Here is a 19741-nt window from a genome sequence, read left to right on the forward strand (position 1 = left end):
TATGGTCTTTCTGGTTACTGTATTGTATTTCTGGTTACTTGTTTTGTAAATGTATGTGAATTTATGGAACAATGTCATTTGGATTAGGTGATACATGTAGCAAAATGCTTCTGTTGTATCGCCACACAAGTATTTTGCATTCTAGGAACACCATTTCACTTTACACAGCCTTATGTCATTCCACACCTGTATGGCGTTCTTTCTTCTGCAGAACACAAAACAAGTACCAAAACTGCTTGGTTTCAACATTCTTGAAAATAGCTTCTTTTGTGTTCCACAGAAGAAAGTCATACAGATTTTGAATGCCATGAGGGTGAATAAATACAGTGTATTTGTATTTAATGTTTTTTTTTCAGTATTCTGGACTTTGCTTCATCTTCCTATGATTAAAGTGGCAGAAAACAAACAGCGGAGAGGAGATACTTAGAAACAGACGTATGAGGCTGTTCGTTGAAGTCTGTTATGGTTTTGGATCTACTTCTTTAGCCTAGTGAGTCTGGCCAGCACAAGCGATACCATTTTCCATCACTCCAAGTATGCTTAGTGTTAGGAACTTAGTGTGTTGATGTTGGCGTCCTGTGCTGGATTTTAACATCAGCAGCACTGAGACAGTGTGCAGCACTCCTATCTCCTGTCCTGAGGGGAACTGGCAAATGACACCATGGCCTTAAAACCTGTGGCACACCTGCAAAGGTTTTTAAATGTGAAGCTTTCAAGCAAGCAGCTTGTAAGCAGCTTTTTTTTATTGAAATTTTCATCTAATTTTTAATTTTTTTAATCATCAGTTCTACATACAAGTACTGCTGAGAACATGAAGTGTTACAATGGAAAATCCTGTGAACAGTCCATGTATGGTGAATGAGACCAACTGTGAGGTAACACTGGATGGATCTACAGTGTTTATCTATGTTAGCGGTGTGTTATCCCTTTTTGAGTGGCACAATCTCCTGCCCTGTGTCCTAAAAACCTGACCGCCACCCAAGAGTTGACTTGTGTGTGAAACATTTGTGAGTTTCTTTTCCCTTTTTTGAGTAATTTTCCTTTTCGGATTTGGCTGAACTCTTGCCTCAGGACACCACTAGCATTATTAATCTTAACTCTTTCTCAGAATTTTCGTTGCTTTTCTTTCCTCTGGGCCAAATTTCTCAACTCTAGGACATTGGGTCCAGTGTCTTGTTTAATTTAGGCCTTTTTGCTATGTTAACTAACAGTGGCAGTAAATGAGAGCAGTAAACAATGGGATTTGAATGGGGAGACTTGAACTTGTATTGCCTATATGAGCACCACATCTCAACGTGTCAGACCGTACAGTCACTGCAAATGGGTTTGTAACCAATAAATCTTGGAAGTAGTGCTTCATAATTGATAAAAGAATAGAAAATGTCATTAACAATTCACATTAACATTTCAGGATTTGGTTACTGCAGAAATTTCACGTCATCACAGTAAGTAATTTCCTACTTTGTGTAAAAGAAAAAAAGAAGTGTGATTCCCCTTTAACATAGTTGTTCCCTTTTTGAGTTTTGTGTCCTAAACAACATCCCCACCCTGACCTGCAGATAGAGGTTTAGCTGTGTGTGAAATATCTTGAGTTTCTTTTCCCCTATTTTTTTTTTTTTTAAGTAATTTTCCCTTTCAGGTTTGGCTGAACTTTTGCCTTAGGACACCACCAGCATTATTAATCTCGACTCTTTCTCAGTATATTCTGAAGGGAACAGGATTTGGCAAATGATGTAAACTTGTCGCAGACTTGAACTTGCATCACCAATGTGAGCACCAAATCTCATCGTGTGAAAGCAGTAACTGCTAGACCATGGCTCGGAGACCAAGAAGAAGATTTAATTTTTTCTTGTGTTGATGTATTGCCTTTTGAATCAGGAAGTTGGTGTTGAACACATTGTCCCTAACAGCCTTTAGTTTTACATCACGGTCTGGTAAAATTGCTTGTATCAAGGATGAAAACAATGAAGATACTTTCAAAATGAACAAATCCCAGCTACTTACTTCACAATCATTCAGTGGTTGGGAAAGAAAAAGCTGATGTATGAAAGTTTGCACAATCGATGAAACTGAAAAAAGACACAATGAACAGCAGAAATGTTTGTAAAACTTTTTTTTGGAATGATTAATGCTTTTCCGAAATTGCTGCAGCTGGGAGGCTGAGCGTACTTTTCTCTGTTTATTACACAAGTGACACTCATACTTACAGTGTTTACTTGCAGGGACCATTTGCATTGTTTAGGAACAAAGTTCTCATCAATTATGAACCAAGCGCTGCTTTGTTAATCACAGGACCCAATGTGATGTGGTGTGTGACAATGTGTCCCATTTATTCCTTATTATGTTTCAGCTATCAAAGAAAGGCCACACTGCTCTTTCCAAAAACAATAAATGCAGTTAATGAGATAAGCATGATTACCAATTAATCTCCCGGGGATTCTGAGCTTTCTCCAAAGGCTAAGCTTCTCAACTGTGGGTGTTTTGAGCCAGTTCCCCTGCTCTATGAATGTCCTGATTCCATGAAATTTGTGCAAACTTAGTTCTTGGTATAACTTTTACCAGGAACTGAGCATTTTGTGCTTTGGTCAAAAACGTTGAAATTAATTGTATTGAAATGTGTGTAGTAAATGGTCTAGGTCGCGGGAGACAGATTATGCCTGTGCAAGGTCTCAAAGACTGAGACTGAAGCCATTGTAGATCTGCTTACATTCAGCTGAATCCTCTGTTCAGTGTCCAGGCTCTCTCAAGTAGAGAGAGAGTAATGTTAACGGGTAATTTGTTAACTCTTTGTTGTTTGTTACTATCCCAGTAGATATCGAACTTATTTTATAACAGGCCTTATCAGTGGCGTAACTTAGTAATGACGGGCCCCAGTTACAACGGGCTATTGCAAGTGAGCGCCTCCATGTCCTGCAAAGTGCCTTAAGCTTCCACTCTTCACACAAACGATTAGATATGCACCTAATAGCGCACATTTATATCGTTTAAACATTTAAACTAACATTGTGATATGCTTGAACTGTGAACACCTTTGGTTTTAATGAGAGAAAAAAAAACTACACGAGAGTGGATTAGAACCCAGAACCTCGGAAATGCGTGACAAAAGTTCTACCACCAGACTTCTAAAGCACAGGAGAAGTTGATGCGAATTTATGTATTTATATTCAGTACTGTGAAGAATCTCGGTACTAATTGTATTTTTTTATTAATACGTTTATTATTAATTTATATTAATATAGTCGCTTGAAATGTGGGCAGGGCCCGCGTGCGCTGCGGGCCTCCCCCGCGGCACGGGCCCCAGTGCGGCTGCACTGCCTGCAGTTACGCCACTGGGCCTTATGCATGTTACTTAACTGTTTTGAAAAAATGAACCCTGACAATGGTATGTAAGGTCACATTCCCCCAAATGGCTGCAGCCATTACTCCAGTCTTCAGTGTCACATGATCCTTCAGAAATCATGTTGATTTTGTGCTCAAGAAAAATTTCTTATTACTATCAATGTTGTGCTGCTTCATATTTGTGGAAACAATTATTATTATTATTATTATTTTCAGGATTCTTGAATGAATACAAAGTTCAAAATAACAGAAATAATAACCTTCTGTGAATGCTTTTATTGTGGTACCTTTGCTGAATAGTATTCATTTTCTTTTAAAAAAAAAAGCCTATGTCAGGATTATGGACTATTCTGTGTGTGTTTTTGCCCCTGTGACCCAGTTTCTTCCTCATGTTGATTGTGTTAATTTGATTCCAGGTGTGTCTCGTTCCTCCCCAATTATCCTGCCTTTAAAAGCCCTAGTCCTTTCAGTTCTTGTTTGTCGGGTCTACTTGTTGAATGTCCTCCTTGTTCTTGGTTTTCCTGTGGATTATTAAAGACTGTGTTATTCAAGTACTTCTCGTTTCCTCATTCCTTGCTCCCCGAGTGAATTGTGACAGAAGACCCAACCCAAACAGTTACCTCCGTTTGTACCCTCCGTTTTTTTTCTCTTTTTACTCAGTTTTTTGTTTCCGTTGTGTGCCCTATGGATCCCCTCCTTCGCCCTGAATTCATCCTACTCCTGCTGGAGCAGGGGGATAATTCGCTTGAGGGTCATACCAGACTGTTTCTGGCTATTGCCCATCTCCCCACCTATCCGGACGACGTGCTCTGCGCGTTCTATGACGCCAGCCTCAACACCGCGTGCAGAGCACCGTCGTCCGAAGATGAATTCGGCGCCTTTGTGGAGTGGACACTGGCGAGAAATGGATCTCCGTTCCCCGCCGGTTCCCAGGAATTAATTGCCAGTGCCACTCCCGACCCAGAGCCCAGCCCACCATCTCCCCAATGCGCATGCCGGAGAGCCAGAGCCCGCCGCGACCGACGAGCCATCGCTAGAGAGAGCGACAGAGATGAGGATCGCTGCGGAGCCAGAGGCCGTGACGTCAGTCAAGGTGTGTGAGCCGGCAACAATGCCTGCCACGAGGGAGAAAGCCACGGACGGTGTGAGCGCGGAGTGGAGCTCCGCCCCCTGCACCGCTGCTGAGTATGGCGGGGTGAAAGTGCCAAAAGGACGAGGAAAGGGTTCCAGCCCCTGAATTCAGTTCAGAGCGCCCTCCAGTGCCCCCTCAGCCCACCATCATTGTGGTGCGAGCCCCGCGGGACTGCCATCATCCAGCGTCGCCGTGGCTGGAGTCTCCGTTGACTTCGCCTCCAGCCTCCGAGGCCTGGACTCCGCCTCGGCCCTCCGGCTCCGTCAGGCTCCTTCATCTCCTCGGCTCCAACTCAGTCCTCTGTCGCTTCGGCTCCACCATGGCCTCCCAGATCCACATCTCCGCGTCGGTAGCCGGCACCATCTGCTCCGCCTAGGACCTCCGGATCCTCCCCGTCGCCCTGGCTCTCTGTCTCCACCTCGGGCTCCTCCACCACCTGCCGACCGTTGGTCGCCCCCCTGGAGTCGGCGGCCATTCCTCCTCCATGGCCCCTCCCTCCGTCGGCTCCACCGTGGGTCGACATCATGGCTGTGGCCTGGGTCCTGCTGTGCTCCTCTTGCTCCGGGTCCCTCCTGTCTGTGTGTGTGTGTGTGTGTGTGTGTGTTTTTGCCCCTGTGACCCAGTTTCTTCCTCATGTTGACCCAGTTTCTTCATGTTGGCTTTATTACACAAACTGAAATTTGCAATTAGCATGGCTACATACAATTGCTAATTAACAGTAACAGCTAATTAACCCATTAGCAGTAGTGGGTGGCTGGGTTTCAGTACAACGATTAGAGAAGGTCATTTAGCTTTCACAAAGATCTTTGAGCAGCTAAAGGGAGCCATTGTTCGTGTTCTCTGACCGGAAATATAAAAACACACAGGTCGATTATTTAAAAAGTCAACTTTAATATACTCTAAGAATGATCAAGTGAACAATTTAAAACTTTTTTTGTTCTTTTTTCCATATTTGTATAAAATTCACAGTTTAAGTGATTTATTTTAGAACAAAATGGCATAAATACACCACAAAATGTGACATGGAAAAAAATAAACATAACAAATGCAAAACTATGGAGTAAAATACATTTTAAAAAGGACTTCTGACTTTAGGAACCACTTCAGCCCATTGGTCACTTAAAGAACAAAAAAAAAACAACCCACAATATTTACTTGATGTTGCACTCTGACCACATTTGACCCTGGTTTGATCATAGTAACATTATCATCAGCCTCTCAGTGCAGTATCGGAACACAGCTTCAGATGTTTGGCTGTTAATGATCATCCATGTTGAAATTTCACACCAAACTCAATTAAGGTGTCTCCATGGTGAACACCCAGAATTTGTGCCATATGAGAAATGCATAAACCGTATGTTATCTGTTTGGATTTTGCCTCACCTGAGAACTTGTATTAATTATAATATGGCCTGTGGGCATGACCTCTTTTTTATTATGCTCATGAGTGTCAACTGTCTTTTAAGCACTGGGTTTACCATAGATGATTTGGTGCAATTCAGTGATCCCCTCAAAATATTGCACAACATATACAACAAAATGAAGACAAGAGAAAAGTAAAGTATACATAATGGAAACATATCTCTATAAGTAGATCACATTAGTGGTGCTAAAGGATGTTTTTACACTCTTTACCAGAACTAATCGATAATCTTTGTGAAGCTGTTGTTGTTACTGTTATTCATGTTCTCCTTTATGCTGTTGTTATTGTCGTTGAGGCTCAGACCTTGTTGTTTCCTAAGGGCACGAGGCATCACTTTCTTCTGTACAAAGAGTTTCTGGAGGAACCTGTCACTGATACTCAAAGGCAAGTAGCTGCAGATGAAGTACATGAGTGTTAAACCCGGCCCAGCGTAGTATCGCACCTGGGGTTGAGGAGAGAGGAGTGCGTCCACAATGGTGTTGATGACAGGGCTCAGATCCTCATTGGCTGTTTTTGCGTAACTCTGGAAGAGTTCCTTGGTCTCCAGCAGGTATTCTTCCCCATATTCTTCTAGAAGGCTTGGAGGCAAGTTCTGGATCAGGTTCTTGTACTCTTTTTCCCAGTACTCTGTATTACTGCTCTGCCCTGCAAGACAAGGATATGCAACATAAACCGACGAATGTGGGGGACATGGAGAAATCGGTCCAGGACAGATTGGAGACATAAACAGAGGTCTGGGGACACTTTATTCAGCTATTTATATTGTAATTCCTGCATTTGGCCGGACTATCTGTTCAGTAGGTGTGTAAAGAAGGACTCAAATGTCAGCTCAAAACCTGACGGATCCCAGAGGCTCAGATGTAAATAAACAACTTAAATGAGAACTCAACTGACGTGGCAGTTTTCTCTCAAGATGTAACCCATTTGTCTAAGAATATCTTTAAGTTGCTTGTATAGCTTGTGTGCTTTAAGCGTCCGATAAGAAAACTTCAAGTATATTTGTACTCGCTTTTCTTCTTCTGACAATAATAAATACCTAAATAACTACAAGAACACAAATATAATGATAAAGAATATATAATTATACATATTTTTAATAATGTAGTGTAGAAGGGGATGAATTAAATGGTTCACTTCTTGCCTGTACTTTAATTTGCAATATGTTATAAACTAAAATCTATAAACCAGTTCATTGAACTAGATGTTAAAAAGGGTAATCTGCAGTTTATACACCAAATTGTCCATTTAAGTGGCTTTAAACTCAAATCTGTAATTTAAAATCAAATTACAACCCCTTGACAAGACTACAGAGAACAGCAGTATACAGATAAGTGAATTTTGGTATATGTAACTTGGCTTCACATTGTTAAAATGTTAATCACCTGTCTTAAAGGCAGAGGGTAAGATGGTGGAGACTTTGACACCCCATGGCTCCAGCTCATGACGAAGTGTGTTGGTAAAAAGATTTAGAGCAGCTTTTGAAGCCCCGTACGACGCCAAACAAGGGAAGGGATGCTCACCTGCAGAAAACCGAGATATCATAATCACAATTTACAGCACTGCACATCCTTGAACATTTTAATGAGCTGGCCGATACGATAAAGACTGTAAAAAACTACGTAGGAAGAGCTACCACATTACTGTTTCAAATCTGTCACGTTGCCTGAGAACCGGTAAAGACACAGTGATGGGCTTTATGGGACACGTACCAGAAGTATAACTTTGCTGTTTTTTGACAGAGGGAGGAGTGTCATTCATTGTAGGGGTAATAAAGATCTGGACTGCAGCCAGGACAATCATCAGTTTAACGGTGAAAAGCAAGCAGCACTGTGGAGGTTAACTGCAGATTGAAACTGTTTATAAACTGTGTGGTTTTGCCTCAAGGCTTTGCGGAATAAAAAGGCTTGTGTTCAAATCACTGGGAGGATGTACGGGATGTTTTAAGACAACAGGCCTCCTGTAAGCCCTCTGAGAGAACGACTGTTCATCTGTATTGTGACAGTAGCATCTGAAACATTTTGTTTTCTTCTACAGGGAGACTGAACTGATGGAGACATCTTTATTTAAAAGGACTGTGCGCCAGCGTTTACAGATAACTCAATGGCGTCCTGCGCCAGGCTGTTACTCATAGTATCACACTGTTTTGGCACAACGGCAGTAAACAAACGGAGATGAAATCAGGGGAGCCAGGCAAAGCTAAAAGTCCACCGATTTCCCCCACTGACTGAATTCCAGCATGAGCCTGAGCAGAGAGCTGCTCTCAGTCGAAATTGTTAGTGGACACTTGAGAAGAAAAGAAAACAGGTGGATTACAGTTTGGACTCCCATTAGTATTTGGTGAGGTGTGATGAAGCCAGATGGAAGGCATAAAATAAACATCTGACGGACAGAGCTCCATTTATAAGCGCTAGCAGCTTTATGTGGATGGCAGAGAGAGAGAGAAAGAGACTACTAATTAGATTTAGCACTGAAACAAGAACCTGGAAACACTCATAAAAACAGTTTAACTGACTCTTTCTTTTCTTTCTCTTTTATTAGTGGTGAAGTCTGAGAAGAGTGGCTCGGATAGATAATATCTGTATAAGTGCAATTGCTGGATGGTTAGCGCTCACGTGTACGTGTGTGTGTGTGTGTGTGTGTGTGTGTGCGTTCACCGTACCTGAAGGGCTGGAGATTGTCACAATCCGGCCTTTAGCCTGTCTGAGAAGTGGCAGGAAGGTCCTGGTGACGGTGAGTGTTCCAAAGAAGTTAACCTCCATGCATCCTCTGTAGTTGGACATCAGTGAGAACTCAGCATCCCCAATGTTCACACACAATCCAGCATTATTAACAAGCCCCCACAAATCTAGAGGAAAGAAAACATGCACAAGTATAATGTAGGTTACTTTATGTTTTATGCTGTAATTACGACAAAGATGCTTTTTTTGTGTGCTCCTCATTTGGGAGTCACACTCATGGTCTTCATGGTCAAAAGGGACCGGACACCTGAAATGTAACTTTTTTTTTCATCAGTAAAATAAATTTAATATATTGTTGTTCAATAATATTTTTTCTTTTTTCTTTTGTATTTTGAGAGAATTTTATGGTACTAATGAATATTTATGCAATAATTATGATCAATTTTTCCCGTTGAAAATAGTAAAAAAAAAATGTTCTCCTTTTTTACAATTATTTTTCAATTAATGCAGTATTTCAGATTAAAATAGAGACTAGGCCTTTAAAATCCATTTTTTTGAAGGCAGAATACCACCTCCTGGTGAGAGCAAAAAAAAAGAAAAACCTGTAATTTCATGGTGTAACCACTAGATTCCTGTATAGGACTCTATTGAGAGGCTTGTGAATTCCCTAGTTGTTTTTATGCATAATTGTTTACTTTTATTAGGTTGTGGATTTAAATGTATATTAAGGCATTCTCAAAGACTACTTTTTGTCAAGGTTTATATTTTTTTATGTTTTAAATGTTGATTTGAAGTGTAGGTTTTTGCATTATTATTACATTTAAAAAACCTGAACACAGAAAGCATTTTGATACACAAAACATTAAAATTCTAACAAAAATGAATAGGAATGTTTTATCAGAGCTTAATCCTTCTGGGTCTGATCTGATTTTAACCTCTTATTTCAGTCTTCTGACTCATTTTGGCTATATGGTTTTAGCATACCAATTCATTTGAGTATGTATAATTCTGTATGTGTGTGTCTGTGAGTGTGTGTAAGTAAGTGTGTGTGAGGGGATGTATCTGTTTTACACTCTTGATTACACTTTTGATCTGTTTTACACTCTTGAACTTTTTTACATAGTTTCAGTGTTACAGTCACACCAGTTCATAGGTGTGTGTGTGTGTGTACAAGTATGTGTCCGCGCGTGTGTGAGTTGGTGTGTGGATTTTGCACTCTAGATGTTTTAGAGTTTCACCCCTTCATTGCCGTGCAATTTTTTTCTGCATTGTTGGGGATTTGTAGATTGTACACACAAACATGTTCTGTATTTGACCATGAGTGTGACTATTTTTTTTACGACCACTTAGCTTTTTCGAATCATGCCCTCAATTTTTTTGTGTGTTCACATACCAAGTGACAAAAGTCACCAAGTTTAGTACAATTCTGGTGAAGCTACGATTTTTAAAAATTCAAAATGTAACATTCTCCGGTCAGAAATGACCGAAGACCACACAAGGGTTTAACAGAAACTGGGAGTACTGAAATATTAAATTAATGAACCACAGTTCATTTTATAATTTTAGAAGTTTCAAGAACTTGATTTTGTTCTTTTAGCATTTTAAAGTCACCTTTTAAATATTAATTGTTCTTTGATTTTGTTTGATATTAATAATAATTTCTTAATTGAAACACATTCATAATCTACAGACCACTTGGATGTTTGCTGGTTGAGAACCACTGCTCTAAAGTGACAGTTACTGAAGCAGAACTGCAAAAATCAATGATTGTGATGGTCATTACATTTTTCAAAAGCTCTGCACTGATCTAAACTTGTGACACCTAAGTGTATAAATGTGTTGCATGTGTTTATTGTCATCAGAACACATTGTTCCAAATACAGCACATGTGCCTTTGTCGCACATTTTCAACCCTGTCTAATGGATTATTGACCAAGACCATCTGGAGAATCACAGAGATACGGAGTGGTTTAGTACAGAGGGTTTTATCTGCTGATATTGCACAGAACTGATTGTGAAGACAGCACGTGATTTATATCTCTCTAGTTACGCTAAAACACGGTCTGAATTTATTTCTGGGTTAAATAAGAATGATGTTCTTCACCCATGCTCTCAACTTTTGTTTGGTCAATAGATTAGGGAAATTATTAGCAGAATAAGGAAACCAATGCCTCAACCGAGAAAGAAATGAAACAGGGAGAGGAGAGAACAACAAAGGCCTGAAATAATCTGCTACCGCACATAGAGATTGAGTTCAAAATAAAGTTTTTTAATTGGGATTTATTTATGGTTCCATGAAGAACCTTTAACATCCATGGAACTGTTCCATTGCACAAATGGTTATTTGTAAAGGAAAAAAGGTTCTTCACACAAGAAGAAATAGTTTACTGTCTTTAAAGAAGTGTTCACTGAAAGGTTCTTTGGGGAACCCAATATGGTTATTTTATGGCATGACTGTGAAAACCTTCTTTTGGAGAGTGTATAGGGGAAAAAACTAAATCTACAGAAACTCTTTGAGATATGAGCATTCAGATATGTCCTCAGTTTTCCCTAAGCTTAGCATCTAACTTGAGGAGAATAAAGAATAAAATACTGATATGGTGACTTTGAGTTTTGAAAAAGGCAGCATGGAAAAACAGTTTTTTTCCCTGATTGGTCCATGAGCCACCTGGCGCTGTGGTATGTATGTTTGAAAATAAAACAGCCCCTTGAAGTACTGCCAAATTATACACCACCCTTCCACCCCATCCCCTCCTCTACCCAACACTTTCTCTGAGATTAAACATCCACGTTGGTCACGTACAAACAAACAAACCCCAAAAAACTCACACACTACAAACGCATATATTACCCGACTATGCTCAATCTCTTGTAAAATAAACAAAAAATGTATGCCAAAAAATGCCTATGGAGCACAAATGAATTGATTTATTTGGCCTACTTTAAGGGTAATTCAATGGGGTGCTTTGTTGATAGCATGGTTCCAAGATTTGGTTCAACAGAAATGTTAATGGAAACCACAAGCTAGTTAAAGTTTATTCAGGGTAACCAAAAGTTGCTGGCAGTTTTCAGAATATACAAACATTAATTCAGGGGTATTTTAGGTTCATTGTGTTCAAGCATGTTGGAATGTGATTGTGTGTGCGTATTTCTGGCATAGTTCAAAAGTAAATCCTCACCTCTCATTCCAAGTTTGGCCTTGGTGTCGAGCAGGGCTTGCTGTACCTGCTGAGGCTGGGTGATGTCTACCTGCAGGAGGGTAAGGCGTGATGAACAGACTCTGCGCAAGTGCTTGGCTCCCCCTCCGTCCAGGTTCAATACGGTCGCGAACACTTCAAACCCCATGGCATCTAACCGCTTTGCTGTAGCATTACCAAACCCTGAATCACAGCCTACAGAGACAGTGGAGGGAAACATGAGAATGTTATGCCAACATATTACAATCAAAACACTCTAAATACAGTTTTCTAAATACTCACATTTTGGCAAAATCTGACAGTAATTACACTTAAATGGCATCTTATGCAACACCACAGCAATATTATCATGACCCTAATAGCTGTTTTGGATTCGTTTTTGAACACTTAAGCCAGTTTTAGGACTTTCTTTTATGGAACAGGATTGAAAACTTGGAGGAAGCATCGTCAACATTGGTAAAACGTATTGTAATCTCACTGCTATGACCTCTAAACACCTATAAAGTTCAGCAAAACCAGAGCAGCACAACAGGAAACAAAAGCACAATTATATAAAGTCTTCACCCCATATCAAGTAGATAGTATGACTCATCAATCTCGCAAACTCAACTCTGTTATCTCTTTACTAGATTACACACCTTAAAGAGATATTGGTGTTAGCGTCCTTCGATTTGAGGACAATGTTCTTACCGTCCCAGCGAACCTTGTTTGGGAGCTGTATTACTAAAATGTTAAAAATGCAAATCAGAACAAATGCAGCCATGGTTATAAATGCATGCACATGATTCTGATATCTGACAAACACACACACACACACACACACACACACATTTACAGAAGTGGTGGCAAGGAACAACACATTAATAAGGAAATGTAACATCCGATCTTTATGAGGGTCATTTGAGTACAGTTAACGTATAAACCAGCAGGAACTTTACCCCCAACATGCAGATGAATGCTAAAAAAAAAAAAAAGTAGAATAACAGCAGACTTTCTGTTCTTTTCCTATCCCTGATGTGCAAGTTGTTCTTGGAATTGAGCGACAGTACACTACAGATTCTGGAAACAAAAGTGACATGAATAGATACACAAACATGAATATTTCTCTCAATGTGAGGTCTACAACATAATTGAACCGCTGGGCTTTAGAAAGGAAAGTTTTCTGTGAGTGCCAGTTTTTATAATCTTTGTTCTTTTAAAAATTATTGTTAGGAATTTTATTTCCATCCAAAATAAACGTATTCCATTCTGCGTTACTTTAGTTTGGCAGAAAAGTCAAAGTTGTAAACCTAAAGAACCCCCGATAATAATAAAACAGTGATGTGTGACCATTTTTTATAGACCGTCCAGAGGTCAGTGGCCTCACTTTTCACCTCTAATTTGTGAATGTGTGGCAAACAATTATACACCAGTTATGATAACAGCAGTTACTCAGTGTACAGGGAGAACAAACACACAAACACAATCACACCTCTATGCAAATGTTATCTCAAGGTCCTCTGAGGACACGCACATATCTGTCAGTACACTAGCTGTGCCCTCGCTTTCTCAGTGTTATCCATAACAGATATTTTTCAATAAACACGTCGAGCCTGCAGAAGGATGGGGCTTGAGATGGGGGAGCTAAGAAAAGTAATCAAGAATAACAGACTTTAACTGATTATGATTATTAATAAATTATGCCATTGTTGTGATAAATGCACCTACCTGGCAATTTAACTTTTTATTGTCACTCTTCAGATTTATTTATTTATTTATTTTATTAATATTGCCCAGGTCAGTTATTCCCAGCCAGGGGTACATGTTCCCCAGCTGGTACTTAAGAAGGTTCCAGATAATTCTGGTGATTCTAATTCTGGTAATTCTAATTCTTAGGTAATGCTAGGAACTATGTGGAAAAATTAGCACTTTCCATTTAAAATGAATGAGTGAAAGCCAAAAAGATGATCACACAGGGGAATCTGCATATTAGTTCTGATGTTTTTGCAAGTCGCATCCAGTGCGCCAAATTTCAGACAAACGGCACCATACTGTGAATATTCATCCCCCTGAAAAATGCCTGTACTGTGCTTTTGATGCAAAATTCCAACTAAGGTACTAGATTTACACAAGTAAACGAAAAAAAAATCTATGTGCATTCTCTTGGAATTTTTGCATTTATAATCTGCTAAATGAAATATGAGGAATTACTTCAAAAGTATTTGGTGGTGGAGTATAGTTTGAGGTCTGACTACATCTCATGCATCTGTGCCAAGTGAATCCTTTCTGAACTCTGGCCTCATGATGCTACACTTAAACCTTACTTATCTGTTTAACCTCTTTACCTGACTTGACCAACTAGGCATGGCGAGAGTGCCAGAGGTGTCCCTCCCCTTCCTTTTCCTCCAAATATTTACTGTGTGTTGTTATGTAACATTGATATGGGTATTATTAGACATCTTGGGTCTAGCAAATCTCATCCTACACTCAACTGGCTTGCATTCTGGAGTTGCTCCAGGGACATTGGGTAAGGAAAAGGCCTGCCAGAGCCCCAATGAGCCACTTCTGAATCCCCCCCCCACACACGTGATCACAGTGAAGCCAACAGGGCTTGGAGGACAGTTGGTTTCTTTGCGCACAAAAAGTATTCTTGTAGCTGATCCTTGCTGTCTATGGGAGGGTCAGAGAGCTATTTTTGGGTGAATTATCCCTTTAAATATACCTGAATGCCATTGCATTAGATGCAAAATATCAAACCAATTGGCATCTGCAAACAAATAAATTTACACTTTTAGAACTAACTTCCCTTTTATGTATGTCTTTTCTATTTTTCAAATCAATTACTCAAGATCATGTTTGCAGGATATATAAAGTCAGCTCTCTGGAAACAAGAAAGATTCAACAACCAGAAAGAATCCAAATGCTTCTTTAAAAAAAGAATAGCCAATATAATAATAATAATAATAATAATAATAATAATATAAAATTATTCAAATTAAATAATATTTCTAAGTATAATATTTTAATATTTATAATACTTTTAAGTGTCTAAATGCAATTTTGTACCACAGTATATACAAAATATAAGAAAATTATAATAATTAAAAAATTATGAAAAAATATATGACATTTATACATTCTAAGTAGCTTAAGTGTTTAAATAAATAATGTATTTATCTAAATAATATTTGGGACCAAGACATATACATCTTTCACCTCACTCACTTGTGAGCTCACATGCAAGACCTGAGTGGCTCGCATTCAGGTCTCTGAATGTTGTGGGATTAATCGTGCTTCCTCCTGCTGTCTTCAGCATGTAAACACAATGGAGTTTGCCTCATGCTAAGTGATCAGATTTCCCCCTGCCCTTCATCTCACATACAGACTAATGTCAATTGGTACTTAGTAGCTCATTTACAGATCCGGACTGACGTCATACTTTTCATAGAAATGTTGGGTTCTGAACGAATTAGGCTGATTGATTCTTACAAATCTCCACAACTCGAGTGGGGATAGTCAAAAGAAGCAAACGTTAGTGCAGACAGATGAAGAGGTGAGAGCGTGTGTTTATTTAACACTAGAAGTTCACACCTTCATGCTGCTAGAACCTGGTGCTAATCACAGCTTAGTTCAGCCATCATGATTTACTGGCAATGTGAAATTGAGAGAAAGCAAGATGTGAACACACACTCTTAAGTTTTAGCTAGCTATGCAGTATTTACAGACTATCATCAAAGTTAAAAGAAGGAATTTCTTATAAAAACATACATTTATGTACAGAGAATGTAAATGTTCCCTTTATTGGGCAATTTATGGAAATCCTCCTTAACAACAAAAACGTTTTTAGCAAAGAAAGCTGGCTTCATTATGTAGAAAGGAAACATTCTTTGAGAAACAGACGCCTCTGATTAATTAGGAGTCAGGATTACAGAAGTTTACATGTTGGGAGTTCTGGCATAGTGAACAACACACTTTAATGTTATATTCCCAAAGCTGGTGATTAACATGTACAGTACAAGGTGTACATAGGCGTTTTTCCAGCTTGACTCTCTCCAAACTAACGACTTTAGCTTGTGTAGTCAGCCAGTTTTGTAACCTTAACCCCCTGCCTCACAGCAATTCAAGCCCTGACTGTGCCTTTCTGCTGGCTTTGTAAGAGGTTTACAGGTTTTCCACTTTCGTTTGGTTTTTGGCATAAGAGCTCTGAAAAGGGTAATTTAAGAAAACATAATGTCCATCAGAAATATTACTTAAAAGTATGATACCATGTCATTACATGCTAGCTGGTAGTACAAAAACAAAGACAAGAAAATGAAGAAAACATAATCAAGTAGTGTGCCCTGTGCCAACCTCAGAAGCTCACGCTGGTTCTGTGTACGTGTATTAAAACAAGTCATGAAAGGGGTTGATTGGGTTGCTGCTGGTTACCATGCCAATAGACGGCAGACAGCTTTGGGGGATTTAAGGAACACATATGAGTTATTTCTGAGAAACCCACGTCCATCAAAGTGGACATAAGCTGCCTTGGAGTAACCGACTGAACTTAACCCCTTGCCCTGCTAAGTGAACCAACGGAAGGCCTGTTTATTTATCATGGCAGCTTAAAGAAATAAAAAACTTGACAAGGTCAAAAATGAACTGACATTAACAATTTAACGACATAAAATCATTAACAGGAAAAACTTACCTGTTTGGGAACTCCACCTAAAGAGATTTAAGGGAAATAAACTATAACATTTTCATTCTGAAAGCCCAGGATACAGTATGCAGGCATACGAGTGTGATACATTTATTATACACATACATATAGTATTGTGGTTTGCCTCAGTTGCAGAAAAGGCTGAATAATTAGCAATCAAGCAATTGTTTAAGTGTTTAGGGATGCTTTGGGCTTTAGTGGATCAAGAAATCATACTGAACTAAAAGATACGTGCTCAAATGAAGTACATAGCTACTGAAGGAGCTTATGATCCAGATTAAACAGGAGTTCTAAAAGCGCTTAGTCAAATAAATCAACACATAATTGCCTTTATTCCTCAAGGTCTGAACTAGCAATTCCACAGTGTTGGTGAGATTCTTTTTAAGAGCTGATGGTTGCAGATCTCATACATACAAACACACGTTTGCTTTTCTACAGTATAGTAAGAACTTCCCATTGACTTTTATTGTTTTGATATTGTGCTAATATATTTTTTTATCCCCAACCATAAAACTTTCTGCATTTGTAGGATTTGAATTTGAACATTATTTGTCTGTTTAATAAGCCTCACAGAGGGAAAAAAAAGGAAAACCGTTTTTTAAATCTTGGTGACTGGACAAAGTGTGCAATGTACTTAGTGTGAAAAAGGGAAAGGTCACCCATAAATGAAAATTCTGTCATCATTTACTCACCCTCATGCCATACAGGTTTGCAACGACATGAGAGTGAGTACTGTAAATGATGTAACTGTCAATTTTTTTTTTTTCGGTGAACTATCCCTTTAAAGCAGTACACTCACTGTAATTGCAGACGTCTCAAAGAGCACATAAAGAAGCAGTTTACAAAGCTGCAAGTGGAGAAATACAGCTGTAATTTGTAAATGAGTTTTAAGTACACCACCAGGTACAACACGGCAGCTCTTTGATTAGATTTATGACTTACACTGCAATTTTGTTGCATAAGATCATTTAATTTAGAATCAGATTAGCTCAGCCAATTAAGAAGAAGCCAAATCATGATAGAGTACTCTCTAGTTCAGCGGCAGGACACATTAGAGGTTAACACACAACACATCAGATTGTCAGGTCAATCAGAATGCATATCTTACAAATACTTGGCTTAGTTTGAATAGAAAGGCACATGACCAATATCATTTAAGTCATACCATGTGTTTTCCTCATTGCCATAAAATATGGGTCAATACTGATAGTGAGCTGATCATTTCATTCAGCTTGTTATGGTCTATGGATAGAGAAGTACAGGATATTCATAAGACATAAGACACAGTATGTTTTGGGGAGCAGAAGTGACTCTGATCATTAGAGTAATTAATATGGGACTTCCCATACAAAATCACAGCATGTCCTGACAAGAAGTGTACACATTTGTGTTTCAGTCGGTCACGATGCAGACGGAACTCATTCTCCTTTAACCTCTTAAAGTTACTGTTACAAAAACAACAGCAATCATAATATAATTGTGGCAGGTTTGCACAACAGAATCCACCCAGCATGACCTACATTTCCCATCTGTTTGTACAATCTGTGCTTATCAATTCACATGCATTTCAGGTCAACACATAATGATCCTCTGAGTCAGCCGCGAATGAGAAAAAAAAAAAAATGACACCGAGCACTAATTATAAATGCAGACTAAACTATAACACATGCCCTTTCATTTAATGCGCAAATTATTTTTTGTTCTACTTCTTCATGTTTGGTCTTACCTGTGATGAAGACAGCTTTGCCTTCAACTGGCAGGAAGGGTTTGGGGGTGGCCCATGTAAAGTACAGCCAGCAGGACACACAGAGGACCAATCTTGCCAGCACAGCGGGCATGCACAGGGCACACAGTCTCTCCACCAGCAGAGTGGCACCCAGCCAAGCCACTACTGAGGGCATGGCACCGATTTGGAATGTCAGAAACTTCTTCACCGCTCCACCAACAAGGATGGACATTACTCCGATGTAAATCCAGAAAGACACTGCACAGTCTTCCATTGTACTACAGGTGGAAATGCTTTATACTCTCTCCCTGCCTCTTCTCTTTTTCTTTCTGTCTCTCTTATACTGACTCTGGCACCTTTCCCTCTTTTCCCTCTCCCTCTCTCTTTATCACTGTCTCTTTCTCAAGTGGGATCACACTTACAAATGAGCAACCATGTGCCTACTCGGTTCCCTACAATCTCGAGCTCAGGCAGGCTACACACAGATCTCACACGTTCCAACTCAGAGTAGGAGAGTAGGAGAGCTAGTGAACAGATCCGTCTGACTGCGTGTGTGTATATATAGTGTACTCTGCAGGAGAGGGGAGGGACTATGCTCAAGCAGATGTAATCAAAGCCCAATGGCCAAAGCTTCGCAACATTTCTCGCATGCTCCACACTCAGCCCCCCCCGGCATACATACGTTTGTCTCCTTTCCAACAAGGCATGTGCTCTTCATGTCTTTTTCACCTTTTTTCTCCTTTTGTTTGGCTTCAACAATCACTTGTGAAAACTTTCTTTTGTTAGTAATCAGAATTGTGAGTTGATATATATATATATATATTTTAGCAAATGGCTGCAATATAACAAAGAGTGAAAAATTTAAGGGGGTCTGAATACTTTCCGTACCCACTGTATATATATATGACAAAGACATCATTTTTTAAACTAAACTGAAAAAGGACCATACAGAATTTTATTTTCCGTAAAGCTGCTTTGAAACAACGTGCACTGCAAAAATGAGAACTGACTTGACTTGAAGTGCAGGTCTCAGTTACACACTGTGACTGGTTGTACTACACATATTCTACGTGGGTTTCTTCATGCGCACGTGTCTTTCCTCTGTGATTAATCCATGAAATGCCCATTTGATGTGTTTTGGCATCAGTGTGTATGTGTTATAAGCCCAGCAGGTCTAATTTGCTGCTCCTTTCAACACTAAGTTACACTAAACAAATGTTTATTCACAGGAATGTACAAAAAGAAGCAGCAGAGCAGTACAACAAGTGCGGCTGGCAGATGAAAAGCAGAGAAATTGTTTGTGTGCGTGCAATGAGGGGAGAAAGATCTCATTTACAGGGTCACTGACTCTTCTTCTAAATGCATATATTTTGGATGTCTTTATAAAGATGTGACAAAATGTCCAAGATGATGATATATTATCACTAAAATATTCAAACTATTTAAGATCACCATTACATTTTCTTTAGATGACACCTGTAGATTCATGCTCCACTGCGGCATACACAACAACATTAAGAGCTGTATAACAAACACATCAACAGTACCATAAATCCTAAGAGCAAGAA

The 19741-nt window shown here is 39.4% G+C and overlaps 1 protein-coding gene across 1 annotated transcript; it reads right to left on the reverse strand.

Annotated features, from left to right (window-relative positions):
• Positions 1 to 5149: 5149 nt before the first annotated feature.
• hsd11b2 (hydroxysteroid (11-beta) dehydrogenase 2) lies at positions 5150 to 18703 on the reverse strand. Its single transcript, XM_016552917.1, has 5 exons — positions 18174 to 18703; positions 11752 to 11964; positions 8554 to 8739; positions 7277 to 7414; positions 5150 to 6539 (listed from the first exon to the last, which is right to left on the reverse strand). The coding sequence occupies exons 1-5, from the start codon at positions 18445 to 18447 to the stop codon at positions 6112 to 6114; spliced, it is 1239 nt and encodes a 412-aa protein (XP_016408403.1). The 5' UTR covers positions 18448 to 18703; the 3' UTR covers positions 5150 to 6111.
• Between the last annotated feature and the right edge of the window lie 1038 nt (positions 18704 to 19741).

Source organism: Sinocyclocheilus rhinocerous, unplaced genomic scaffold (assembly GCF_001515625.1).
Source record: "Sinocyclocheilus rhinocerous isolate Xijiao unplaced genomic scaffold, SAMN03320098_v1.1 scaffold225, whole genome shotgun sequence".
In the NCBI taxonomy this organism is placed as follows: domain Eukaryota; kingdom Metazoa; phylum Chordata; class Actinopteri; order Cypriniformes; family Cyprinidae; genus Sinocyclocheilus; species Sinocyclocheilus rhinocerous.

Excerpts from the sequence above, each read along its gene's own strand:
- hsd11b2 (XM_016552917.1), bottom strand. The coding sequence starts at position 18,447 with ATGGAAGACTGTGCAGTGTCTTTCTGGATTTACATCGGAGTAATGTCC. Across the intron at positions 7,415-8,553 it reads GACAATCTCCAGCCCTTCAG|GTGAGCATCCCTTCCCTTGT; the intron begins GTACGGTGAACG and ends GGTTTTCTGCAG. Across the intron at positions 6,540-7,276 it reads ACCCTCTGCCTTTAAGACAG|GGCAGAGCAGTAATACAGAG; the intron begins GTGATTAACATT and ends CTTGTCTTGCAG.